The sequence below is a fragment of the Cyphellophora attinorum genome (assembly GCF_001299255.1).
Source record: "Cyphellophora attinorum strain CBS 131958 chromosome Unknown Contig15, whole genome shotgun sequence".
Classification (NCBI taxonomy): domain Eukaryota; kingdom Fungi; phylum Ascomycota; class Eurotiomycetes; order Chaetothyriales; family Cyphellophoraceae; genus Cyphellophora; species Cyphellophora attinorum.
In genome coordinates, this window is record NW_017253243.1 from 268,190 (window position 1) to 293,969 (window position 25,780).

At 53.2% G+C, this 25,780-nt stretch overlaps 9 protein-coding genes across 9 annotated transcripts; 5 read left to right on the forward strand and 4 right to left on the reverse strand.

The window, feature by feature from the left end:
• Positions 1-6,896: 6,896 nt before the first annotated feature.
• Positions 6,897-8,129, reverse strand: AB675_5060 (Mannose-6-phosphate isomerase; the record flags this gene model as incomplete). Its single annotated transcript, XM_018145242.1, has 1 exon — positions 6,897-8,129. The coding sequence occupies one exon, from the start codon at positions 8,127-8,129 to the stop codon at positions 6,897-6,899; it is 1,233 nt and encodes a 410-aa protein (XP_017999305.1).
• An 880-nt stretch (positions 8,130-9,009) lies between these two features.
• On the forward strand, positions 9,010-11,568 carry AB675_5061 (GTP-binding protein 2; the record flags this gene model as incomplete). Its single annotated transcript, XM_018145243.1, has 1 exon — positions 9,010-11,568. The coding sequence occupies one exon, from the start codon at positions 9,010-9,012 to the stop codon at positions 11,566-11,568; it is 2,559 nt and encodes an 852-aa protein (XP_017999184.1).
• An 87-nt stretch (positions 11,569-11,655) lies between these two features.
• On the reverse strand, positions 11,656-12,552 carry AB675_5062 (uncharacterized protein; the record flags this gene model as incomplete). Its single annotated transcript, XM_018145244.1, has 1 exon — positions 11,656-12,552. One exon carries the CDS (start codon positions 12,550-12,552, stop codon positions 11,656-11,658), a length of 897 nt encoding a protein of 298 aa, XP_017999376.1.
• Positions 12,553-13,618: 1,066 nt separating this feature from the next.
• On the reverse strand, positions 13,619-19,188 carry AB675_5063 (uncharacterized protein; the record flags this gene model as incomplete). The annotated part of the gene is made up of 3 exons (XM_018145245.1): positions 13,619-15,446; positions 15,497-17,814; positions 17,908-19,188. 3 exons carry the CDS (start codon positions 19,186-19,188, stop codon positions 13,619-13,621), a joined length of 5,427 nt encoding a protein of 1,808 aa, XP_017999257.1.
• Positions 19,189-19,688: 500 nt separating this feature from the next.
• AB675_5064 (Adenylosuccinate lyase) lies at positions 19,689-20,771 on the forward strand (the record flags this gene model as incomplete). The annotated part of the gene is made up of 1 exon (XM_018145246.1): positions 19,689-20,771. The coding sequence occupies one exon, from the start codon at positions 19,689-19,691 to the stop codon at positions 20,769-20,771; it is 1,083 nt and encodes a 360-aa protein (XP_017999458.1).
• Positions 20,772-20,791: 20 nt separating this feature from the next.
• Positions 20,792-21,148, forward strand: AB675_5065 (Adenylosuccinate lyase; the record flags this gene model as incomplete). The annotated part of the gene is made up of 1 exon (XM_018145247.1): positions 20,792-21,148. The coding sequence occupies one exon, from the start codon at positions 20,792-20,794 to the stop codon at positions 21,146-21,148; it is 357 nt and encodes a 118-aa protein (XP_017999339.1).
• Positions 21,149-21,188: 40 nt separating this feature from the next.
• AB675_5066 (Mediator of RNA polymerase II transcription subunit 7) lies at positions 21,189-21,956 on the reverse strand (the record flags this gene model as incomplete). The annotated part of the gene is made up of 1 exon (XM_018145248.1): positions 21,189-21,956. One exon carries the CDS (start codon positions 21,954-21,956, stop codon positions 21,189-21,191), a length of 768 nt encoding a protein of 255 aa, XP_017999479.1.
• Positions 21,957-22,516: 560 nt separating this feature from the next.
• AB675_5067 (Inositol phosphosphingolipids phospholipase C) lies at positions 22,517-24,019 on the forward strand (the record flags this gene model as incomplete). Its single annotated transcript, XM_018145249.1, has 1 exon — positions 22,517-24,019. One exon carries the CDS (start codon positions 22,517-22,519, stop codon positions 24,017-24,019), a length of 1,503 nt encoding a protein of 500 aa, XP_017999419.1.
• An 850-nt stretch (positions 24,020-24,869) lies between these two features.
• On the forward strand, positions 24,870-25,335 carry AB675_5068 (uncharacterized protein; the record flags this gene model as incomplete). The annotated part of the gene is made up of 2 exons (XM_018145250.1): positions 24,870-25,076; positions 25,240-25,335. The coding sequence occupies 2 exons, from the start codon at positions 24,870-24,872 to the stop codon at positions 25,333-25,335; spliced, it is 303 nt and encodes a 100-aa protein (XP_017999303.1).
• Positions 25,336-25,780: the final 445 nt, after the last annotated feature.

Consider the following 25,780-nt stretch of genomic DNA (forward strand, 5'->3'; position numbering starts at 1 on the left):
GGTGAGCAAGAGGCGGTGGCGCTCTCGGCCGCAGGATTGTCTCAAGGTGTCATATTGTGTAGAGGCATGGTGTGAGAAGCCGCGAGTCCAAATCACGATGAACTCCGAAGTGACGTTGGAGAACGAGGCTGAAAGTCAGCCTTGCCATGGACCCCAATCTCAACCGCTTCTAGTCATTTCGGCCGAGTACGAGCAGGTTGCCATCATGAGGTATGGCAGGGTCTTGCTGGCTACTGTCGCGATTGTGGTCATACCAGTCACTCACGATAATGCAGCTTGATGTAAGCTAACATCAATTCATGCGCTCCACGCGTGGCAAAGTACTTCGCAACACAAAACTTTGAGTCTGATTGCCCAACACGTCCGCGGTGAGAGCCTTCGGTTCCGCTATATTCGCTGATTCCGGCGGCGGGACCGTCGGGTACCCTGGTACAGCCAAGAGTCAGACGGTGCTCAATTCCACCGGCGCCATCATAGGCTTAGGCATGGAGCAGCAGGGAGAGATCTTGTTGCATCTGTGAAGTAAGCCATCGGACTTCGATTAGGTATGCCCGATTTTGTCTTTGTCATTCCTGAGTCAGACGCAGACCGCCTGGATTCCGAATTGGCAGGCGCTGCCCGCAAAATAGCCCGAATCGGTTCGAGGAACCTGGTCGTCATTTGGAGCAAGTCGCATGATCCTTGTGCTCGAACATTCACTTGCTAGTCCCGACGGCCAACAGATACGAGGTAGCATCTCAAACTCGACACGGTCTTTGGGCACCATTGCGTGATGGACGGCAGTCATTTCTTCTCAATCGCATGGTGCAATACACCAACCAGCGATAGAGTCGCCTTAAGCAGCCTCGTCGTTCCTTGGCCCCATGCTTTCCCCGCCTGCGTACAAAAGGGGACCATTTGTCAAATGCCAATCGGCTGTGTAGGGCTGACCAAACTCTCGGATACTCCAGCTTTAACACCGGCAGAATTGCTGCCAATGTTTGATCAGTCGCAGGCATTGGTATACGTGCACGAGCGCTAAGCTGATTAGATAAGTCACAATGGTAAGCAATTGGCCAAACCCCTGGGCTTACACTGCAGATGCGGATGCACTACTCACAGGATCAAGCCCTTCTGCGTAGAAACGGCCCGACGTGGTCTCCAGCATCTGGGTGCTACATACAATGTGAGCAGTGCGGGTCATACCATGCGACCATGGTCGATCAGCCCGCGTCATTGCTACTACCACAGAGCTAAACCATTCGCCTCCGCGATTTCTGCAGACGCTCCAATACGTACCCAGACCTCAGCGAATGTTGATTGCTGTGTTAGAGAAGAACGAACGGTGATGTTGAGGGAGCACAGGCAGAGATCGTGGTATAGGTATTTGACCTTACCATATGTGGAGATATTCATTCGCACAGCCTCATGGGGCGGAGAAGGTGTGGCTGAAGCTATACCAGAGAGCATTTGATCTGTAAAGGAGGGCAAAGTGTGGTAGGAAGATCCACGTTTGAAATAGGCTAAGGGGACGCATGCAAGGTGCAAACAGAGCCTCGCATAGTAGTTTTGGATCTGCACTAAAGTCCACCAGATATCTGACAAGTGTGTACGATCCCAACGGTCCAGACGGTTTGTCGGACGGTGAACGCCGGCTAAGACTTTGCTAAACAAGGAGTGGGCTTGCATCATCAAGCACACCGGTTACAGATCCGGCACCCATCCAAGTGCTAGAGTTGACTTCCCGGCAGCGCGATGAGTTTGGCGCTTCTCCGGCGATTCAGCTCAAGTCGCTAATTTGATCAATAGGGATATTCTGCTCTGACCACAGTGTTCAAAAGACCATCCTTGTGGACTCTGTGCATCACGAACGAGCCAATCATTCCACCATTTTCCAGTCGACCTCATCGATGCTAATTTGCTTTGCTTGACGCAACTATCCCGCCATAGCAGGTCGCAAATTCAGTCTTTGGGGTCGTAAATCCATGGGATGCCATCAAAGGACAGACCGGTAACACTTCACGCTTCGTCTAGCCGCCAAATGCTCTTTGGGAGCGTCAAAAGTTCTCCTACTGCCGGCACGGAACATGCCAACGTCCAGGATCGTTAGGGCCCTATTGAAGATCTGTACCCGACTTCTACAAAAGGCTACTGAACTTGCATATAGGGCTGATCGTCATGGGGTGTGCTAGTCGAATCGGGACTCATAGTAGCTTCTAACAATGGTCCGGTCGGCAGGTATTGGTCGTGCCACCGTGTGCCTGCGTCCAGCACATCACCGGTTGAAACCGTTCGTCATCATCTGGTCGTATTGCTTCCGCACACTCTCCATCGGAAATCGATGGGGCTACTCATCCGCTTCTATCTTGTGCCTCTACAGAATGTACGCTTGTTACCCTCGAGGCAATTACGACTGCAACGCATCGCAGAGGCGAACCAGTCAATCTGAGATGAGCTCGTATCTAGTGCCTGGCATCTCACTACTGGCTAAACTTCACAGACGTACCGGTGACCACTGGCTTGTTTATACTACGTCCATTTGAACACCATTGGGCCCAACGAGGCTACCCAGTGCCCTACCAGGGCCCACCTAGACTATGATACACTTCCCGGATAGTGGGTCTGTGGCTAGTACTGCAGAAGTTCAACGTTAGGCCCCCAGGATCAATAGAGTCAGAGCGTCAGCCATTTTAGAGCCGTTCGACAGGTGGCAGATCCCGGCAACCTGGGATTGCCCCAGTCAAGATCATATATGTCCAAACATATACCCACTCCGGGTCGATCATATATCTATGCAATGTCACTACACTAACATCTCCAGACTGTCGCCAACGAAGAGTAACGAGCCCAGTCTGTAAATAAACCACCTACGCATCTGTCAACGTCCAAGATCCTCTCGTCCATTTGGCGACCCCTAGGAACAAGCTGGAAAGCCTGCTGTGTACCACTGCAGAAACGACCAGTGGGCTATTCGACAAAGCGGCAGGACTTGCTTTGCAAGTCCACTCATTGGAGTGTTCAAAATAGACGCCAGCAAGAGACTCAGCACACCTGGTGCCTCTCGATCACGTTCAGAAGGGCCGCCGCTGCCGGGTCAAAGGGCCCAGCCGGAGGATCACCTGCTCACGAATAGCGAGCTCCAGCGACAGCTATTCCACGGCGAACCTGCCTCTGACCGACCAAGAGCTGCCTCAGTCTACGCTCAGATACCAGAGCAGTCAGTGCTCAGGTCAAACGCGGCTCCATTTGTTTCAGCCCAACACGAAGAGGCAGACGCAGGCCATCTCAATAGCCTCGCTCGTGAGCGGCTTACTGCCCGAATACCAACGGTGGACCAAAGGTAAGTGTTTCCAGGAGGATGGTCATCACCCGCGTTTGCTAAATCACACCACAGTATGGCTACTCAAGTTCTTCGTTCGCATGGGCACTTCGACCAGTACCCCCTTTCCTTCGATCCAGCTATACGTGGTCAAGCAATAGGTAGGTCAGATGGTCTCCAACCATGTTGCTGCTAAACGATGACAGATGCGAATATGTTCTCTCTCTACGACAATGAGCCAGCAAGCTCTTTCATCGTTCACCCGAATATGTTGCACTCGAGCGAGTCATCCCGCAGACCGTCTCTGTCCCCTCAGCAAGTCCGGTCTGGTCCGAAACGACAAAGAACGCCTATACAACATCATCAAAGAGATCTACCACGATCGAGGAGTCAGAGTCGATCCGAAGCACTAATGACATACGTGACGAATCAGATACACTCGAATGCATTTGATCTGCAGGGCCATCAGCCATCGCTGGCTGTCATCCCATCTCAGTCTGCACCAACAACGCCGCAGATACTACCTGGTCCGTCATATTCCGACGTCCAAGAAGGGTCACATGTTCCTGTAACGACAGTACATGATTATTTTGCAGGTTCGCTGACAGCACCACATCTCAATCAAATACCAGATTTCTCCTTTCAAGCGGAGCCCGGGTATCAGGACTACTACCCCTTATCCCGAGTAGCATCAATGAACCCATCGGTATCCTCGGGAATGAACCCTCAGGAATCTTATTTGCCACATGGCGGTCACCACGGAACTGATGCCTTTCATGCGGGCGGAGATCAGCTCTCCATGATCGGGTCGCTACCAGCGACTCTTGCGTCATCTGGCACGGATTTTGAGATCATGCCATCGAGACCGAAGCCACAATGCTGGGAGCACGGTTGTAATGGAAGGCAATTCTCTACTTTCAGTAATCTACTTCGACATCAGCGGGAGAAGAGCGGAAGTGCTATGAAAGCTATCTGTCCCTATTGCGGAACAGAATTTACGCGGACCACTGCGAGAAATGGACACATGTATGGCGGCAAGTGCAAGGGGCGAGGGGATGAGGACTCAACAATTTCGGAGAGTGGTGGCGAGAAAGAACCATCATGACGAGAGACTGCGTAGACTACGGAAAATTTACCATGCAGTCCCGTAATTGCGAGATACTGCAGTATGGACGTTTCGACCTAGCCAACGCGTTCTTCGCACAGCGTCGTGGGCACAATCTCAGCAGCCAAGTCACATGGAAAATCCTCTTTGTGTTCATCGGCCCCCTTTGCCGGGCGTGATAAGGATGAGCTCGAAGAATACGGAGTCCACGAGCTAAGTCGTCAGGTTCTCGCTCATGCCGTCTCCAACGACTCCGACCACAAGGACACAGCGTAGGCTGCAGTCGTCCTTCCTATTATGCCATTAAGCAGTTAATGGAACACACGATAGGCTCGTTGAAGGCGGCAGGAGCAATTACCTTGCAATCCGACTCTAATTCCGGGAACAAATCCTGGCGAATCTTCGGAAAGTCCCAACTCCCTATCGCTAGCCACACGAGCCTTCGCCCACTCCCTCAATCTGGACGTCGCTCTTCAGACCTATGTCCGTCGTCCTCTTGCCAACATCATCTGGTCTAGAGTCTAGACGCTGACAAGTCAGCACAGCTGCAGAGCCGCGCGGCAATTTTCGAGTCCATGCTCCTAAATACCTAGGTGTATGAACTCCGGACAGCTACAAGTTGCCGTCACTTCGAACGAAGTCGCAAATGCGAGGCCGCAAGCCAAGGCAGCCCTGTGAACATCTGAACAGCATCTGGGTGAGGTAACATGGGCTATATAGCAATCCACTTCCGCCAGAGCCACCAGTCCGCGCTGAAGCTAGCCTTGATGCCACACATATGCAGGAGAGCAGGGCGGGTAGAATCACTTGTTTGCCTAGCTTCCGACCGCTATACTATCGAGCCAATCGTTGCAACGACTTCTCCTTAGATGTGCATTCGGCAGTTTGAGCAACAAGCTGCAAGATTGTGATGAGTTCGCGAATGCATGTTGCGGTCCAGGTCAGTCCAAAGGGTGACTCACGCGAGAAGCTCAACAATGGCGACCAGAATGTCAGGTACATTGGCATGTCGTATGTTCCAGCTCCTGATCCTAAGGACGATCTTCAGCCTGTAGCGGAAAATGATGACCACGTGCTTCTGGCTTGTGGCTTCCGTATGATGACCAATGATCTTAGAGCTGCGTGCTAATGGAGATCACCTTGACCATGCATTGCATGGTCATGAGTGTCGGCAGCGAACGCAGTCGGACTTCCGCACCAGTCCCTTACCAAGGGGAGCTTCTGCTGTGGATTGTTGGCCCAAGACTATTGCAAGCGAAAGCGCCTGTCTTGCATGGAAGTGGGAGTGATGCGGAATTCAACTGCCAGTGCATTACATCAACGCGACATCTACATGTACCCGTCTGGGGTCCGCTGTGCTTGAACCCGAGTCATGAAATCGTGGCCTAGGCTCTCGTCCTTGTCCGTGACCCGATTGCGATCTACGTCAACTGCTCGCATAATAGACTTCGAAAAATTCGCCTGAAACCGTTAGCATCGAGTTGTCTGCGGGATTGCTGGCCCAATCGAGCCATGTTTTGTGTGATCCATTTTTCTACCGGTGCGCCTGCAGCGCATGACGATTTGCTCACGGCCACTACCTCCACGACGAGAAACGCAACATTGAAATGCATCTGGACAGGAACAGTCGAGACAGGTCAGTTGGCATGTCTGAGGCCACCGTTTCTACGAGTATGCACTTTCATGGACCAGCACAACAACCTGAGATCGACGACTGCTTGACTTGAACCGACCCCAAACCCCTGCTCAGATATGCTTGGATCGGTGCCAAGCTGCCAAAGTTCTCTGCAGGAGATAGGCTGATCATCACGTGTCACCTGTACCCACCGTGACGGTGACGGCCAGGTGGGCCATCTCCACGCGAAACGCCAAACTCGAGATCCCTTGGGAAGATCGAATGATGATCATACGAAGCTTCGTATGAGAGGCAGCACATCATTGCCCCAAGTGGCAGCGAATCAATCCTGAAACGACGAGCACCCAATTTGGGGCCGCTCGACGCGCATAACCGTCAGGTCGTTGTTGCGAAACCTCCTCTATAGATAGTACGAGCAGCGATTGCAGGGTTGACCCACTACCGAGTCTGGAATGTCTCGATCTGGACTTGGAAATAGCTACGACTCTACGTGCCAGTTCTTTTCGCAGCCGACAATTGCCTCCCGGTGTTGCCAGATTACTGAGTCTGATCGCCGGCGATGAGCGAATGAGGCTTCTTGTGAGACCAATAAACCCAGTCCAACATTTGCTTGAGCTTCGACGTACACAATGTCTTCGGTTCATCGGCTGGAGACCTTCAGATGTCATCCGAAGCGGTGTTGTGTGGCGGTTGATCAAGTTGTCAATTTGAAGTCACCAAATCTAAACTCGACTGGCCGCTGAACTCCCCGGACTCTTCAGCCTTGTGCTTGAGATTCGACCAAGCATGAAGACTGAAGGACCTTGAAATTGTCCTGTAGCACCAGAGATGTTGCTGGGTCCAGTATGCCGTTCATACTACTCGGCGTAAGCCCGATACACGGTCAGACCATCATCACTGCTCGCATTGAGCTCGACGTCCACGCCCTGCCCAACGAAGTAGATGCTGCCTTCTTTGGGCTGGAATGCGTCGCCTCCCGCCCTCATATCTCCCGCCCCTCGCGTCACAAACATGATGCCTGGTCCGTTAACTGGCTTTACTGTTTCTTGCTCGCCTTTCTGCAATTCCGTGACCAACATATTGAACTCACTCATCGGCGGCTTGAATGCGGCCGTCCTGCCACTTGAGCTCTTCTCGCTGTCCAATCGCTGCAATATGGGCTCTTTGGGATCGTGTACCTTGAACGTCAATACTTTGGTGAACAGGTCGATAGAATTTCGCTCGGCTGGTGGGCAGAAGCCTGTGTTGAGGACATTGTTTGACCGCGCCATGCATTCTACGATGTCTCCTGAGAGGTAGGCGTGTATCCCGTCTGCGGGAACATAGAGAGCTTCGCCAGCGGAAAGCGTGAGGAAATTCATGAGAATCAGTGCTACTAGAGTACCTGGGTCAGCTTTGGTATATTGTGCTTGTAGACGAGGTAGCAGGTCCAGAATGTAGCTCTGATTTTGGCCCAGCTGCTCTTTGGTGAGCTTGGCGAGTGCATCCTCGACTTCCTTGACTGTGTCCTCTGAAGCCTTGAGCATATTGGCGCAGACCTTTTTGAGCGTCTCGTTCGTTGGCTCGCCACCAGCATCGCCGGAGGGCAGGAATTGCTTGAGCGAGTCTAACTCCATCAGCTTTTGGATGTCTTCCTTGGGCTTGAAGCCAACGAAGACCTCAAACTTGCTCAGAGCAACAGCAATCTCGGGTTTGTGGTTGGTATCCGTGAAGTTCTCAGGGTCCTCCTCGTGCAGCTTCTTCGACAGCTCGATGTTGGGATGAATCTGCAGAGGCAAGGCTTTGGCGATAGACAGTATCTTCGGTAGAAATGGCAAGTCCGCGCCAAACTTGGACAGTACCGTCTTGCCAATTAGCTTCTCCTTGTTATTGTTGAGAATTTGTTGCAAATCTTCACCAGAGTCAAGGGCGTATGATGGGAGTTCTGGATACGTTGCCATCCACATTTCCGCGTAACATTTGTCGGCCTCGATTGTGAAATCCGGATTGTGCGCCTTGCACATCCTGGCGGCTAGTGAGGCGGCTGCCTGGTTCCCCCAAGGGTAGTTGTTGCAGTAGCATTTGAGCGGTATCACACTTTGAACAGGCATCTTGCACTAGGGGCCTGTAACGTGACTGAGATTGCAATAGACGAGCTCGCCGATTCTCGGCACATGTATGTACTTATCCTACTTACATTTTGTTTTTCTGCTCGACTTATCGCGCATGATGTCAGATTGTATCCATCATACGCACATGTCGTCTCCAAGACGGAAACATAAGCCGTCAAGGCCGTCTCGCGGTGAGATGTCGCATGAATGTGAAAGTGGTCTCGCAGAGGCGCCCAGTGTCATAGATCGCGTGTCTCTGGTTTGCAGACCTTCGCGAGCCGCTCTCTGGCAATGTGGATGCGGTCTTTTTTCCACTATCGACGATGAAATTAGGACCTCAGACACACGTGTCCCAATAACAACGAACTTGACGCAGATTCATATGTATAACGCGCAGCTCTAGACCCTACAATGCAGCGAGGCAGACGGCTTGCAGACGCAGATGGTCATCAACGACGAGCAAGGCAGAATGTGAGTGTTATCAACAGTCGGATCTTACTGTGGCGCAGCCAACGTCGACGCCACTCACCAGCGCCAAGACCTTGTGGGGGCGGACGTCCTCTCCAATTCTCGAAGCTGTACGGTAAATGAATCACTGACTGTTTAATGACTCTTGCCTTCTGTTCACCATCCGTCGAATACCCTTGCCCCATGATGTCTGCGTCTCCTAAGCTGTAAGGCTTCGTATCGAATAGTTGTCGATAACCATTCAACTATCGGTCACAATGTGTCTCTCCGCTGATCCAGAAATGTCGAGCCAAATGCAGACCCTCAACTGTCTGATGAAGTTACCTTTACGAACGTTACAGATATTAAAGCGGTAAAACCGCGCAGCCCATAGAGATCCTAATCACTCGCTTCATAAGCAGCACAAAACACCATGTCCTCCATCTTTACGTTCCAGGACGAGCTACCTCGGATCCAGAGTCCATGGTCGACTCCTGGGACATCGACTCCACAAACCCAACACTCACTACATCTTGGTAATGTTCCAGGCGCGAATGCCGATGGGAGGAGTAGACTCGAGCCCGAGAAGCAAGATGGACCGTGCGAATACAAATTGCACCTCCTGCTCCGCCCCAGGCGGCACTTTGTGTCTACGTCCACGGCCTCGGTTGGCAGTACTGCACCGCTACCACTACGTCCCGCTCCCATCGCTGCCCTGTCCACCAGCGGAAGATCAGTCAGCGACACATTTTTGCGGCGGGCATCATACCAACCATCGCCACAGACGAGACAAGCACGACTACAGCAGCTGACCACTCAGCTACTTTGGAGGCTTCAACAGTCCTCGCCTTTCCATTCCTCTTCTAACGCTGAATTGGTCCTTCCGTTGCTCCCGGAAGCAACGCCTCGCCTGGGCGTTCCTGACCGCCCAGCAAGGCTTTTGCCGGGTCTCGAGGAGAGCCAAGGGGCTCTATACGAGATCGGCGTTGCGGATGATGGCACCTTGGTCGGTCTTATAGAGGATGAGTTGGAGGAGAGCTTGAATAATTTGCGCGCCATGGCAGCTAGTCTGGGATGTGTTGTCGACATACTCCGGAAAGTTGTTGTTGGCGACTGCGTCTGGTCGACCACTTCCGATGAGCAAGACCCTGTGCAGCACGAAGCAACGCTATACGCCGCCGAAGTCCTTGTTCAACCAGACAGTCGCAGCTCTCCAGCGAAGGGCGTAATAGGAGACCAGGCACAGACTTCGCAACATTCGTCAGAGGCTGCGCGGCCAGTCTCGGCGACGGAGCAATTACGTGTGGTCCTCACAGGGTCATCCGCGGCAGGCAAATCTTCATTGCTTGGTACATTGACGACTTCTTCTCTTGATAATGGTCGCGGTAAGAGTCGATTGTCGCTCTTGAAGCATCGACACGAGATCAGTTCCGGGATCACCAGTTCTGTGGCACACGAACTCCTCGGGTACAAAACCGGTGACGCACCTGACTTTGTCGTGAACTATTCCTCCGGGGATGTGTCGACTTGGACGGATATCCATGGCCTGGCTGACCGTCTTTGCTTCGCCTTAGACTCGCCGGGATTGGCAAGATTCGGTAAGTCTACCTACCGAGCTCTGATCTCATGGAAGCCGGACTGGACCTGCGTGTGTATTGCAGCAGACGACGTTGACGTTGGCACGACCCCACAGCCGTTGGTCAATGAAACCTTCGCTGACTCGTCGCTCGCACATCTTGACTTGTGTCTCAAGCTCGGCCTCAGCATCGTGGTAGTCATCACGAAAATGGACTTGGCTACCAAGACTAGACTGCGCACCATTCTTGCCAGGATCTTGACCTGCTTAAAGGGCGCAGGTAAGAAGCCGGTACTGCTAAGTGTTGGCCCCATGCCTACATCGACATTCTCCCTGGACTCGACCGAGCCTCTCCTGGACACCCAACACGTCACGACGGACGAGAGTACAGAAGTGGACAGCGTCGTAACTTCGCTGCAAGCAGAAACTGATGAAACACTATCTGTCCCTATTGTCATGACAAGCACTGTATCCGGTTCTGGTATAGGTAAGCTACATCGGCTGCTAAGTCGACTGCCTATAAGGTCAAAGGATGTGGCCCCAATGAGCGATCGTTGGGGTGAGACCAAGCAGTTCCAGGTCGATGAGGTGTTTAGTATCCCCCCTGTACGAATATACAATGCGGAACATGAAGCTAGAGCTGAGTTTCCAAGTGGTGTCGTACTGTGTGGGCGTGTTGATCGCCAAAGCATCACAGTTGATGATAGCATGTTTCTCGGACCTTTCTCGAATGAGCTGACGACCAAAGTCACGGCCCCGCGCTCCAAGTCGCTGAGTGCTCAAGATCTGCGTCGACCTTCATTCTCCGCAGACCATATGCCGTTTAGGGCAAATGACCAGGATCGAACTCCATCGCACGCGTTCGTACGAGTGCGGGTTGTTTCCCTCCGCAATCTCAGATTGCCTGTCCGCCAACTATCAGTAGGCGATGTTGGCACAATCGGTGTGGAAGCATTTGGCCATGGAAGCTTGACTCGGGCTCGCAAAGGCATGGTATTGAGCTCGGAAGATCTTTCTGCCAACGTCAGACAGGGCTTTGTGGCTTCGTTTCCCGCGAATGACTTCTTGGTCGCATCGCCTCCACTGATACTCGGTGGCCATGCAACAGTCTACTTCAATAGCGCTCGCGCTGCAATCAAGGTTGTAGCGCTAGAGCTTGTCGAGGACAGCGAAAATCAAGGGGCTTCGCTTGCAGAAGTCTTTGCATTCGATGGTGATCAGGATCGAGAGGAAGACGTCGGCCAGCGTTCTGTCAACATCACCGTGCGCTTCGCTAATACCGTCGAGTGCGTTCGTGAGGGTGACCAGGTTCTGGTGGTCCCCACATTTAGTGCCGCGGGGCCTGTGACTGGGCCTGTCTCGTCTACAGGAAGCATGACTGGATTCGTGGGGACCATCGTTGGGACCGTGCCATGACCTGACGGTCAGACGAAAGTTTAACAATTGCTGCTTCAAGGCAACCGTCGTCTATGATCAGCTCCGACGGTATTTCAGATCTCGAAATCAAGCCACTCTATGTGCTCGCCACTCCTCGGCTCTTGTCAACCAGTCTCTAATCAGTGCACCAAAGAGATCGTTTTGATCGTCCACTGGCATGGCGTGGTCCGCTCTGTCTACCACCGCAAACGTAGACCGCGGATATAGCTCCAACAAACGCAAACTATCTCGGTAGCCCACGACCCCGTCCTGCCGGCCGCAAACAATAAGTGTTGGCGCATCAAGCTCAACCCGTTTGGCGTCACCAGCATCCAACCCTTCCAAGCATGACAGCTTGTACTTGCTTGGATCAGACCGTATAGGTCCAAGCACCGCGGCATCGCCCTCCGCCACCTCTGGTACCGCATTGTCGTATGTAGCTTTCAAAGCTTGTATATACTCGGGCGTTTGCACCAATGCTTGATTGCCGAAGACCTTCTTGTCTGCGTCGGAAAGGCCTGAAATAACTTCTGTATTCTCTACGATTGGCTTGAATGGATCGAGGTCCCGATTGAATGGCTCAACCATCGGCACACGCAGCACCAGTCCGTCAATCTGCGAGCCATACTTCAGTGCAACGGCACGCGCGAGATAAGCGCCACAGGAGGAGCCGACCAGGAGGAAGCGCTTGCCAGAGAGATGTGTCTCGGTGAAAGAAGTGAGGTGAGCGTAGATGTCGTCGAGATTCTGGATGCCCTTTGAGGGTGTGGCTCCGTGGCCGGGGAGATCCGGGTAGATGCGCCGATACTGATACTGATGCTGCTGCCGAAACGGCGCCCCCGTCTCCAGAGAGGTAAATATGGGCTCGAAGGCGTGGGCTTCGGTGACGCTGCTGACGCTCCAGCCATGGACTATGAGCACCGGAAAGCCTTCTGGTTGGCCGTACTCCGTGTAGGCTATGGAAGACTCCGTGGCTGGCGGCATGGCTCTAGTAGGCAAGCAGAAGTGGCTGTGGTGAGGGCTTGGGACTAGTTTGGGTATGCTCAACAGCTGAGGTGCAGTAGCAAACCATTCACGAGGGTCTATCCCACAGAAGCGCGTATAGCATTGGTTTGTAAGTTCAATGCGGGTTCCGACGTTGTGGTCCTATCGGTTGCCTGATTATGCAATCAACGTGGTAGCTACACCCGGAATCTTAGCTCAACGCTCGACCCAGGACGAGGCATCCAGTGGATGATTTTGTGCATCAGTGACTGCCGAAGTCGTGGTGACGGATGTTGATGCTGTTCAGCGAAGCATTTGTGACCTTGAGGACTTCGCCAAAATCAATCCAGTGTTCGACGACTCCAATTTCGCAATCTTCTAATCACGTGATTTGAGACACTCTTCACCATACAAAACTTCGACCCTCCCGCCCGAGCTCAAAATCGACTGCCCCAAGTGTCCCCCATGTCAAAAGCGGGGCCGTAGCGCATGCGTGGCATCGCAAATGTATTTGATCTCGGGGCGGCGAAATTGCAGCGTACAGAAAGCGAAGTGTCTTTCATAACGTCTCAACAGACCGATAGAAGTCCGGATGTGGGATATATGACTTCCTATTTGGGAATGCTTCCTTGGTCGCTTCAAACCGCGTTTCGGTAATCGTGGCACTTCTGAGCGCCCCAGAATGCTCCTAGAATGAGAGCCAGAGGCTCAGGGGAGTACAGATCCATGTTGTGCGTGGTTCTGAGGATGCAAGCGGGTCTTCGACTCCGAGTAGCTGCGCATTTCGTAAACTACTGTCTATGGCTGGGCGTGATACTGACGATAGCACACCCAGGCTGGGAACACAAGCATTGAGCGTTTTTCGTGACCAGGTATTTAGCTGCTCATCGTGTATTCACATGCCAGGAGGGTGCTAACGGCCTCTCAGTCTCTCTGGAATCAAGTTGCTGGCTTGAGACGGGCCTCACTTGAGCGTCAAAGCAGTGGGAACGATGTGTTGATAAATCCCAACCAGGGAGGGCGCTGCAGAGATTCTCATGCAGGGCGCCCGGCGCTTGCTCTCACCTTAGTCAACTTCCATGGCCTCAGCATTGTCTGCTGCCACCTTACCCTCTTCCGAGCGATGCATCTCCGCCAGCAGTTTCTCCCAGTCATACTTTCGCTTCTCCGTTGCATCTCGCATCCACATATCCACCTCATCTTTGCGTTCGTCACCATTATCTGATGCCGGTCCGCCATCGTACATCTCCCGTCTCCACGCACCCTTGGCATGCAATCCAAATCGCTCCTGGCGCCGGGCCTCCGCATTCTTCTCCTGTTGTTTCGCGGCAAGACGTTTCGCCACCTCGTTGGCATCGAACACGCTCACCAGCTTGCGCTTGCCGGGATACTTTTTCGCGAGCTTGAGAAGAAGACGCTGCATACGCCAAGGTCCGGGACGATCCTGGTCAGCGGCGTCAAGGTCGAGAAGTTCGTCGATGACACGTTGCGCGACGGTTGTCGGGTCGGTCTTTGCCGCCTTGTCCTCGAATGCGACGTCTGAACGACGGAGTATATCGTTGGCGTGATCGTTGCCTTGACCCGGCCAGCCCCAATCTGGGGAGGCCTTCGGAGGGCATTCGGTGACATGGCGAAGATACCGCGTGACAGCTATGTCGATTGGCAGCATCCCGGTGGCGTTCTCGATGTACAACAGATCGGGCCGGTAGTCGATGAGATACTTCACATGTGTCTCCTTGCCAGCACGCACCAGGTCATGGATGAGATAGTCGCCTGCGCCGTTGGGGACCATTAAGTCTTCTCCTTTGCTGTAGGAGAATGCGAGCTCGCACTTGTAGACGAAAACCTCGTAATCCGTGTCAGACACAGCTCGAGCTAGCGGAGTCATTGAGGCCTCGCTCGATGCCGCTCTTTCCATCAGCATGCCACGAATGAGCTTTGGGTCAAATAGCTCGAGTATGGGACTCGGGTTCCAGGTAGAGAGGGCAATGTGCATGGCATTCTCCCCTTTGGCGTTGCGCGCCGTCTGATCCGCTCCCGCTGCCAATAGCATCTTCGTGGCCTCTACTCTCTGCAGCTGTACAGCTAGCAGCAGAGGCGTATCTCCTGACGCGCTCTTGTTGTCGAGGAGTTGAGGTGCGGTCTTCAGGGCATACTTAAGGACAGGCTGTGTGCCGTCCCGGACAGGTCCACTCATTACCGCGATGTGAACCAAGAGATCGGATCGCGTGCCATACCAGGTCGACAAAGCTTTTCCAACGCCGCCTTTCGCCTTGGCAAGTACTTGGAGACGCTTGTCATCCTTGAAGTTCTCGGCGAATTCTCCATAGCGTTCCAAAGGACTGTCGGACGTGAAGTACTCAGCACTCTCCACATTACCAGAAAGTACCGCTCGCAGCAAGATAGAGAGATCGTCCTCGCCCAAGCTGGTACCATGTTCTCCACGGCCCTGGGCTGCCCAATCTTCTCGCTTGGAACCGCGAACTGAAAGCCCCTGGTAGTATCTTGGCTTCTGATCGAGTTTGATTCCAGTACGCTTGGCAAGCTTCTGCAGTGGGAACGCATGACCGGTTCGGCGGATGATTTCGCTGACCATTTCGATTCGGCCCGACCTCAGCGCAAGATCGAATACAGCTGAGTCGAAGCGGAAGATTCTGGGCTGATCTTCGTCCATTCTCTGGACCTGAAAGTCCGAATACTTCTGTCCAGCATCAAGAACGAAGATGAGCATCTTCATATCGTTCTTCACGACGGCGAGTCGTTCAAGTGAGCGACCCCACTTGTGTTCTTCCAGCAAAGCGGCCTGGAACCAAGCCCATGAATACTTGTCGCTGATGCGTACGCCGGAGTAGTTCTTACCACCGCGAGTGAGTTCCATCATCTTCTCTGCTTGGCTTAGGTCTTTATGGAGCACCAACACACCGGGGCAGGCCAGTCCAAGTACTCCAGAGGCGATACCTTGGACTTGACAGCATTTGCGTGTTGTCCGACATCGTGGAATTGGGTATCACTGTCATCGTCGGTAGCAATCATATCGTCCTCGCAATCGTCCTCATCATAGTCGCTGATCTCGCCTTCATCACCACGAAGCCGCATTCGCTGTCGAGTCTCCTCCTCCGGATAATACTGCGCAGCACAGATTTCTAGTAATAAGTCCGCCTGTTCAAGGTGACCCCGAGCTACGCTTATTGATAGCGGACCCCAGCCATTCATATCTTTGATGGTCACAGGCAGTGCTTTCTCGCCAGTAGTCAAGCGCTTGAGCTGCTGTCGGTCTCCACTCCACGCAGCCTCAAACAGCGAGACCAGTCTGTCCCGCTCGGTATCTTGATGTAGATACTCGAACTTGAATTGTGTCTCGTATGGTGTGTTTGCTTGCTTCGTCTCGGCTCGGTGATAGCCATAATGCGGCCGATCCTTCTCGTCCGGAGCGTCTGGATGTAAGTCGCGGAACGTCTTTGCGCCTCTCTTCACCATGTTCACACGCAGAACCTTAAAGCGTTCCACCATGGCCAGAATGGCAGCTCTCTTGTTCTCGCCGTTTGGATTTGAGGCGGGCTCTGTTGGATTTTTGACTTCTTCGGCGTGTTGTCTATTCATGAAGCGAATAACGCGCTTGGCTGCGTGTAGATTGTAAGCCGCCGTGGCCGCTTGATACGAATCGACCGCGAATGCTTCCAGATATTTTTGGTCTTCGTCGAGCTTTGGTGGTGCTGGTGGCAGATTCCCTGAGTCTCTGGCGCCTGATTCAAGATACTGCGAAAGATGGTGGAGCTTCTCATCAATCACGTCGAGGAGGCTCTGAGGATGTTCGTAGGACCACTGATCGTTGGCGAGAAGATACTTCTGTGCTTTTGTAGTAAGGGTATTGACGTCTGCGCCCGCGTCAATCAATTGCTGAACGATCTGGGGAACTTCGGCGTAAACAGCGATGGTGATTGGCTGCTCGCATGACATTGCATAGTCCTTCTTTGTCTGGTCGACCTCTTGTGTACGCCCGAGCTTCTCAATGTAAGCCGGAGCAAACATCTCGTACGTGATAGATGGAGAAGCACCATGCGTGAGCACTCCTGCCACAATCTCCGGCGAGCGTGTTCGTACAGCGACCAGAAGGGGAGTTGAAACATCTCGCGTCCAGGAGGAGTCGGTCATGGTCACCTTGTTGATGGCTCTGGGAAGGCTCTGGGGAGCAGTCTGATTCATTAGGAACTCGACAATTTGAGACTTGGTATCAGCGATTGCGAACTGCAATGCAGATTGGCCAGAGCTGTCGGCCTGAGTCGTGATGGCGCCATTTGACATCAGAGTAGCTAGCATCTGCTTAGCCTGCTGAAGGGGTTGTTGTAGAGCAAGGACTAGCGTGAAGATAGTGTTTGACTGCCCCCAATATGTCTTGACGGTGAACGGCAGCAACACATCGGCGCCGTAGGTCTTGATGAGAAGCTCCACTACCTCAGTGCTGCCGTTGATGATAGCAAGATGCAGTGGACTCAGTGGCTGGTCCCAGGCCAGAACGTCCACATCAAACACATCAGGATCCGTCTCGCTATCGTCTGCATGGTCGACATTGTCTGAAACTTTGACAAAGGAACCCTCCGTAATAACATCGACATCGTCATCACCACTGTCGTCTTCGGACTCCCAGTCAGCATCGTCAGATGTCATAGCCGTGTCCTGTTGATCCGAGCTTCTGGCAGCAGCGCGTCTGGCTTCCTTCCGGGAGTCCGCCTTGCGAGCTTCTTCTTCCTCGTTGTCTGCACTGCGGTCGAGCAGCGCTTTCACCATCTCGACTTCGCCTCGGTAAGCGGCGACGTGAAGAGCTGTCAGTCCATTATACAGCCGTGAGACCATTCGACTGCCATGATCAATCAAATAACGCACAATCTCCGGCGTAGAGCACATTGTCGCCAGGAGCAGAGGAGTCCGTCCAGCATGATCTCGGCGATTTGGATCTGCGATCTCGCCATCATTTCGAATGCTGGAGAACCAGTCTTCGACGGTTTCTAGATCGTGGTCGACGATAGCTTGACAAAGGACCGTAGTGTTACCTACGTATGCCTGCTCCGTCCAGTCTTCGTCAGTCAATGGATGGAAACTACCGACAGCCTGACGTCCTGGGTCATCCTTGAGAAATGTCATGTTCCCAGAGATGAAAGTCTTGCTTTCTTCCTCGTATGCAGCGAAGTCTTCATCTGTCTCTGGCTTGGGGCAGTAACCACAGCAGTCGTGAATCACCTCATCGACCGATCCGAAGAAGGCAGGCTATAGCAACTGTTAGAATGAATGTGTATCAAGAAAAAGCCAGAGCCAGGAGATCGATGTCTCGGCCATCTCAGGTCTACAGGGAATACGTACATGGCGGTGCAAAGTAGTCTCACGCTTCTTCGGCCGGTTCCATTCCGCCGCATTGAGCAAGAGGTCTTTGGTGAACAATAGCTTCTCAATCCGCTTAGCGGAGTATTTAGGCCCGTAAGGAATCGTGAAGCTGTGATAGTTGGAAACCTCATCACCCTCGACCCACTCTGCCACATCATCTGGCTGGGAGTCCTTCACGTTGCCAGCAAGGGCGTGGCGAAATCGATGATTCCACGGAAGAGGCGGACGACCACGCTCTGCGCGTCGCTGAGTAAGATATGTGTCGCGATCGTTTGGATGTGGCAGCTTCTCGAGAACCAGCAGTCTGGCTAGACCAAGGACGCGAGAGAAGGAGCGTTCGTAGATTGTGGGGTCAACCCTGGAACGATCGAGAGATGGCCAATAGACTTCGAAGCCGCGGTGTGAATACTTTGAGAGACGATTCTCGTAAGATGGAGAGCGTCTAGTGAGATCGACCGTGTTGATTTGGGTCTTGAAAGCAGCCAATGCACGAGGCGAACACCAGACTTGAGTGCCGTCGTATGCCACCGCCGAGCAGTCAACATCGAAGCCTGTCAAGATTTCTGTAACGCTTTTGTAGAGTCGAAGGACGATCTGAACGTGACGAGTCGGATATTCGGATGCAATGGTGATGGCATTCTTGGTGCGAATCGTGGTCGTTTCGCTCAGGATGCTGTCTCGGACAGCCCGCTCGATGGACTTGATCTTCTCCACTGCTTCCTCTTCATTGAGACCGTATATGAACAGATCGACATCCGAGGCAGGAGCCAGGGTCTGGTGATAGTATGCACGCTGGGTGCGTTTCGACTCATTGTGAGGTAAAGGCACTGGCAGCAAAGCGGTCACGACGCTACTGCCTGCAGCCACGACATTGCTCCAATCGAGATCGATAAGGGATGACTCGCTGAAAACATTGAAATTGGTCTTAAATTGAGCAATGCTTTGAACGACAGCGGCATCGCCAGGGTGTTTGCGGTCGGTGTTCGGGATCGGCAAGAGGTATTTGTCTCGAATCTCATCACTCTGCTTGTCCGGTAGGCGAGGCTGAGCTTTTGGTGTCGGGTTGTCCTTGTGGAACAGTCCTACAAGGTGAGACTTTGCCACAGCCGGATGATCAGGTTGCTGAGCAAAGATCTCGCGAAGCTTGTTCTCGTAGACAACGTAGGGTCTCGTGGCGGACTGGATCTCCTCGTGGTCCTTGCACTTTTCGATCTCGAACAGGTATTGTTCGATGACTGTCGGAATCTGAGGGAGCTCCATCTTGTCCAATCGACTGAGGACGAATTGGCTTCGGTTTTGGCGGCAGGCGGCCTTCAGCAGTTGGACTCTGAATGCAAAGTTTCAAAAGGAAGTCGACGAAGAAAGAAATCAGACTATGTGAAGGAGTGTGCAGTATTTGTGGTTGTGGACGTTTCTCATGATGATTTCGGAAGCCACGCAATTTCGTCTGTACGAGCAGGCGGAAGTAGGCAACCGACGCTAGTGAGTGTCGGAGGCAGGAGCGCCTTTCGAATTCGGGAACGAGTCTCACTCGCGGTTGCCTTGTGCCTTACACTAGCTCAGGCGGGCGCTGGCCTAGTGACTCCACTCGAGGCCAAGAACTTGAAAGATTAGTGGGGCAGCCACTTGTCTTCTGGCACTTTTTTTTACCTTCTTCGAGTCAAATCGATACCGACCTCATCCTTGGAAAGTCTGCTATCCGTGCAAGCTGCGATTGGATAACACAGTGTAGGTTGCGTGATCCGGACAAGGCCGACGACATGGCCTCCAACCCCAACGATGTCTGGCAGAATCCCTTGGGATCGCGATATGCCTCCCAAGCAATGCTAAAACTTTTCTCCCCACGCACAAGGGCGTCCACCTGGCGCCAACTATGGATCTGGCTTGCAGAGGCCGAGCAGGAGCTGGGACTTGCAATATCGGATGAAGCGATCACCCAGATGAAGGCCGCCCAGGTATTTTCCGACGAAGACTTTCCGATTGCGGCGGAAGAGGAGAAGCGGCGAAGACACGATGTCATGGCGCATGTGTATGCTTATGGTCTGAGGGCGCCGGCCGCTGAGAAGATCATCCACTGGGGTGCCACGAGTTGCTATGTTACCGACAATGCTGATTTGATCTTCCTACGAGACGGGCTGAACATTCTGTTACCAAAACTCGCCAAGTGCATCAAAAAGCTCTCAGACTTTTCGCTCGAGCATCGGTCGCTCGCTTGCCTGGGCTATACGCATGGTCAGCCAGCACAACCTATCACTGTCGGACGAAGAGCTGCTCAGTGGGTCGAGAGCTTGTTGATGGACCTCCGCAATCTCGAACGCGCCCGAGACGACCTAGTCTTCCGAGGTGTCAAAGGCACAACCGGGTCTCAGGCTTCGTTCCTGCAGATCTTCAAGGATGACCACGACAAAGTCAAGAAGCTCGATGACCTCGTCACAGCCAAGGCAGGCTTCAAAAACCACTCGATCATCAGCATCCAGACTTATAACCGCAAAACTGATGTCGACGTCTCTAACGCCCTCACCTCGTTTGGCACGACATGCGAACACATCGCCACCACAATCCGCCTCTTAGCCACATTCAAGGAGCTCGAGGAGCCATTTGAGAAAGACCAGATTGGCTCGTCAGCCATGGCATACAAGCGCAATCCAATGCGGTCAGAGCGTATCTGCTCCCTCGCCCGCAAGCTGCAGACACTGAACCAAGGATTTGCGCAGACATACGCCCATCAATGGTTCGAGCGATCCTTAGACGACTCGGCCATTCGGCGCATCGACATTCCGGAAATGTTCCTTCTGGCAGACGCCTCTGCATCCTCCTCGATAACGTCTCCTCCGGCTTGGTAGTCTATCCTGCAGTCATCAACATGCGGCTGCAGGCCGAGCTGCCCTTCATGGCCACCGAATCGATGATTATGGCAATGGTCGAGAAGGAGGGCAGTCGACAAGAAGCCCACGAAGCCATTCGAGTACTCAGCCACGAGGCAGGTGCTGTCGTGAAGCAGGAGGGCAAGCCGAACGACCTAGTCGAGCGAGTACGGCAAGACGATTATTTCAAGCCAATCTGGGACGATTTGACGCCCGAGAAACTGCTCAATCCAGCTAACTTTGTCGGCCGTGCTCCCCAGCAGGTTCAAGAGTTCGTGGAAGCCGTGGTGGAGCCAGCGCTCGCACCATATAAGGACCAGATGGAGGGCGTCACCGCCACGGAGATCAAAGTCTGATCAAGCAGACTCTTCAAGATTGGATAGACCTAGATCAGGATCATGTTGAAACTTCTTCCCCAGCAACATCGTGGACGATCCTCCACAGTCTGCGTGCCTCTGTGACCTCAGCACTCTCCTCATCGCTAGTTCCATTCTGAGTGTTGTGCCCGTTCGTATGAATCAACCCGTTGGCGTTCGCTGTCTTTGTAGCATCCTCATTCCACGCCTGCACGCTCTCCAAGAACCCCTTCACCTCCCCTTGCAACCGATCACTCTCATCAATCTCCCTCTGCCCATCATCCAGCATCCCCTGCAACATCTCCTTGACACTTTCCCGCGCCTGATGCGGCCGATACATGTTGATTACCACGATGATATTCTTGACCAAGCGCTGGATATCCTCCATCTTCTCGTCTCTTTCGGTCGGCGCATCTGCAAGGATGGCCGAGAACTCCAGAAAGTTCAGGAGAAGGGACTTCGTCAACCGGCTAAGAACTACCGCATGGTTCAGATCAGGATCGGACGGATCGAACAGAAGCGTGTCCGCAGAGGGAAGCTCAGGCGTAGTATCGATCGGATTCGGCTTGTCGAAAGCGAGGTAGCTGTCGTGCGACGGTGGCGGTGGAGGCGGCGGTCGGAGGACAAGAAGGTCATAAGGCAGTGGCTCATCGGCTGGGGCGCTCTTCAAGCGCTCGATATTGGCGCGTGTAAAGTGCTTCCAGAAGGGCGGAGGAGTAGGGTAGGGCGCTTTTGAGAATGGCTTCTCGCCCTCCGCGACTTGACGTTGCCAGCGCTCGGCTTCCGTCAGGTCCATATCGTGCGCCATCGTTGCGACGCGGAATCCGGGTGATTCCACATATGCGCAGCTCCCGCGGTTCGTGCGAATTTGACCCCGAGCATGTACTCAATTAGGTGTTGACGAACAAGGCATCCAGATCGCCTGCAGGTACAGACAGTAGGGCAAGGATCTTGGCGCGCGTCAGACGCATGCAACAGTTGCTGTCAAAAACGTTTTGACAGGCCAAGTCGCGCCAGATTGAAGTCCCAATTAGGCAGGCGAGTTGCCCGGCCTTCCTTCAAGTACGAATAGTGTACGGGTTATTCGAGGTCCGTTGAGGCAACTCTAGTCAACCGGCGCGTGTGGAGCAGTCTTGGCGTCATCTGTGGATCTTCGGTCTTTCTTTTCATCATGACTTCTCTTCCTACATCGACGACAGTGCCAGTTCGGCACAGTGTTTACTGATTGCAGAGGATCATGCATTCATGCAGACGGCTGAGACTAGCTGCCAGCTCTAATCGAACGCTTACTTTGCCTACAATTACCAGTCAGGCTTAACGCCACTGTTCACCTTGGCAAGCTGCCGGTTGCGTCAACCGGTCTAAGATATGTCCAACAACAAGACTGAGCCTGTCAAGCCGGCGTCGATGTCATCACTCCACGTCTTGACGTTGAACTGCTGGGGCCTGAAGTACATCAGCAAATACAGGAAGGAGCGAATGGCAGAGATTGGACGAGAGCTTGCCAGACATGATCCGCCATTGGATATAGTTGGGCTACAAGAATGCTGGACTTATTCCGACTATCAAGAGATCAGTACAACTATCCGAGATGTCTTGCCGTACTCCAAGTTCTATCACTCTGGTATCTTTGGCGGAGGTCTTGCCATCTTTAGTCGTTGGCCTATTCGCGACTCTACCATGCATCGCTATACACTCAATGGGCGTCCAACAGCGTTCTTCAGAGGCGACTGGTACGTTGGAAAGGGTGTAGCATGTGCGAAGATCCAGCCGCCAGACGGGTCTCCGATCGAAGTGTTCAACACACACCTACACGCACCGTACGAACGAGAACCGAATGACAGCTACATCTGCCACCGCACCGCACAAGCATGGGAGATTGCGAAGCTGATGCGAGCAGCCACAGATCGAGGCAGTCTTGTACTAGGCTTGGGCGATTTTAACATGATCCCACTCAGCTTTGCTCATGTGCTCATCGAGGATAGAGGTGCTGTTCGAGATGTGTGGAGATTCATGACACCTGGCAGCAGCATTGGTGCAAGCATCGACCCACCCGAGCAGGAACGCAGACGTAAGTTGGGCGAGAAGGAAGTTCCTGACGTTCAGGAAAGTATTCACTACCACGGCCATACATGCGACACTGTCGTCAACACCTGGAGATGGAGCAAGGAGGATCGGAAAGCACTGGAGAAGGGCAGAGATCGTGAGATAGGACTCGGCGATCCCGATTCACATGCGAAGCGGCTGGACTACATCTTCTTCAACGGCTTCGACTCGGGCTGGGCTGTTCACGAGGCATCTGTGACAATGACAGGAAGGCATCCTACCTTGCGTTGCACCTTGAGCGATCACTTGGCCGTGCGGGCGGTATTGAAGCGCACAGAGATCGCGCCTCAGCCCGAAGAGACGCTTACCGCAAGTCGTCCCCTGAGAAGCACTCGAAGTCGAGCTAGCACGGAAGTTATCGCGATGGACACCGAAAGTCTCGAGAAGGCACTGTCCAAGAATCCAACTAAGGTCGAAGTCGGTACCGAATTCTATGAACAAATCCTCAAGATGGTCGAAGCGTACAAGCTTCGGGAGCGCAAGCAACGACGATGGCGACTGTCGCATTTTGTGGTCGCCTCCGTCGTGTCTATCGGATCCTTTGTCGCAATCTGGTGGTCACCCCGGAATTTTGTTTCGTTCATCCTGCTCATTGTAAGTACGTTTGGCATCATGGCAGGCACGATAGACGGCCTCATCGGAGGGCTGTTTATGGGTTCCGAGTTGCGAGCATTGGCCGAGTTTGAATGGGAAGTGCGCAATGCCTGGGAACTCTCTGGTGGTCCTGAGCATAAACAGATACCTCTGAAGGACTGGTGGGACTGATCAGAAGTCGCAAAGCGCATATTTCAGCATGTGCTGATTACCAACGGCCAACAAATACGACGTTTCCGGTGCGACAACGTTGAGCGGCTATTCAGTAATTGCGACGCTATCCAGCGCCTGCTCGCGTGGGGAGCTTGTACTGAATATGCGACGAAGACAATTGAACCACGATCACTGCAATAATAAATTCGGTTACGCTATCGTCGACAACATGTATCGAAGATTGAGAAAGGGACAATCGCAAATCAGAAAAGTGGCTGAGTTGGCGAGTTCAGAGTTGTTGTGTTTTGATTTAGGGGCGATCGCGCGACCGAGAGTCTGAGCGCCTGGGATTCCCTCTTCTTCTCCGCTTTGACAACCTCACTCGACCTTCCTTCCCTCCTTCTCTCAACTTCTCATACCACCAGAACACGTCGCCAATTCTTGCAATTGCGCCAACTCGGTCGCGTCTTACTTATCGTCAAGTGTTCGCAATCACAAGTCTTCGCGACTTCGTCTTCACTAGGTACGCACTCCTTATCGCGTCGAACTGATCTCCTTGTTGTCATCATCGCCCACCGCCAACACGTCTGTTGGGCAGCACTACATCGGCGCCAGCGCATGAAAACTTACAAGGCAGCTCGTGTGCAATCTTCTGCACGTGTAAAAGCACTCATCTTCTTCGACCATCATTCCGCGTCCATTAGCACAAGTTGGCGCCTGTTATATGGCGACGCGCCCCGCCTTGCACCAGGACCGCGTCATCCTCTTTCCTGTCGCGCATGCTCTACCTTGACTCTAGCTAACACTTCACTAGTCAATAGCTCGAATAACTATTCTCAAACACCCACCCAACCACCCATACGTTGAAATGGCCTCCACTCGCGCTGCCACTGGCAATTCCAAGCCCCGCGTCTTCACGTCTGTCTCCACCGACCCGGTCCAGAAGAGGACTGTGGGCAAGAAGCGCGCGCCAACCACCAAGAAGACTACCACTGGTGTCACCAAGCCAAAGACGCAAAAGCGCAAGACCTCCGTCAAGGATAAAGTCGCAGGTGCTGTCAAGAAGGCCGAGGGCGTAAGTTCACTTCCCAGCTGTGTCACAGTCAGGCGGCTATGGTGATATCAGATCGATGAGACGACGATGCGCAGAGCGGCCGCTCGTCGTCGCTCGTGTCTGCTGCTCCGAATGACGCAGTAATTCCTCGAGTCGTGATGCAGTGCTAACTTCGTGTCTGCAGAAGGTTACCAAGAACCCCGCAAAGAAGGCTGCTGGCACCAAGGAGATGAAGGGCACTGATGGCAAGCGTGGCCGCAAGCCCAAGGTCGTCGTCTAAATCCGTCATGACAAAGCAAAAACATAGGTGGCTCGAGCGCGACGCGTGCTGAACGCGTTGCCCTACGGAGATTTATGTTTGGGCCAGGGATCGTTTGACGCGATGTGACCATCCGCACCACCATGGTCTCCTTGCGCCGGGTCGTTCTTCACGGAAGTCATTGCTGTCATTGCCGTCATCGATTGTCTCATATCCTTTTCTCTCGAGACAGGTGCTCACGAAAGATCGCACGCGGAAACTCATCTTTTCTGGTTTACTGTCTATCATGACAAATAGTTGATCACTCGAGGTCTCGATACACCATCTGTGTTGGAAGAGATTGCCTTGAATGAATGATGGTTTTGTTTTGGTTGGCGTTACGAAGGAAGTTTTCGTGCGATGGGAATGCACCATACCCCAGGACTACTCCTACCACTACTCCGCGGATAGCTCGATGAATGACAAC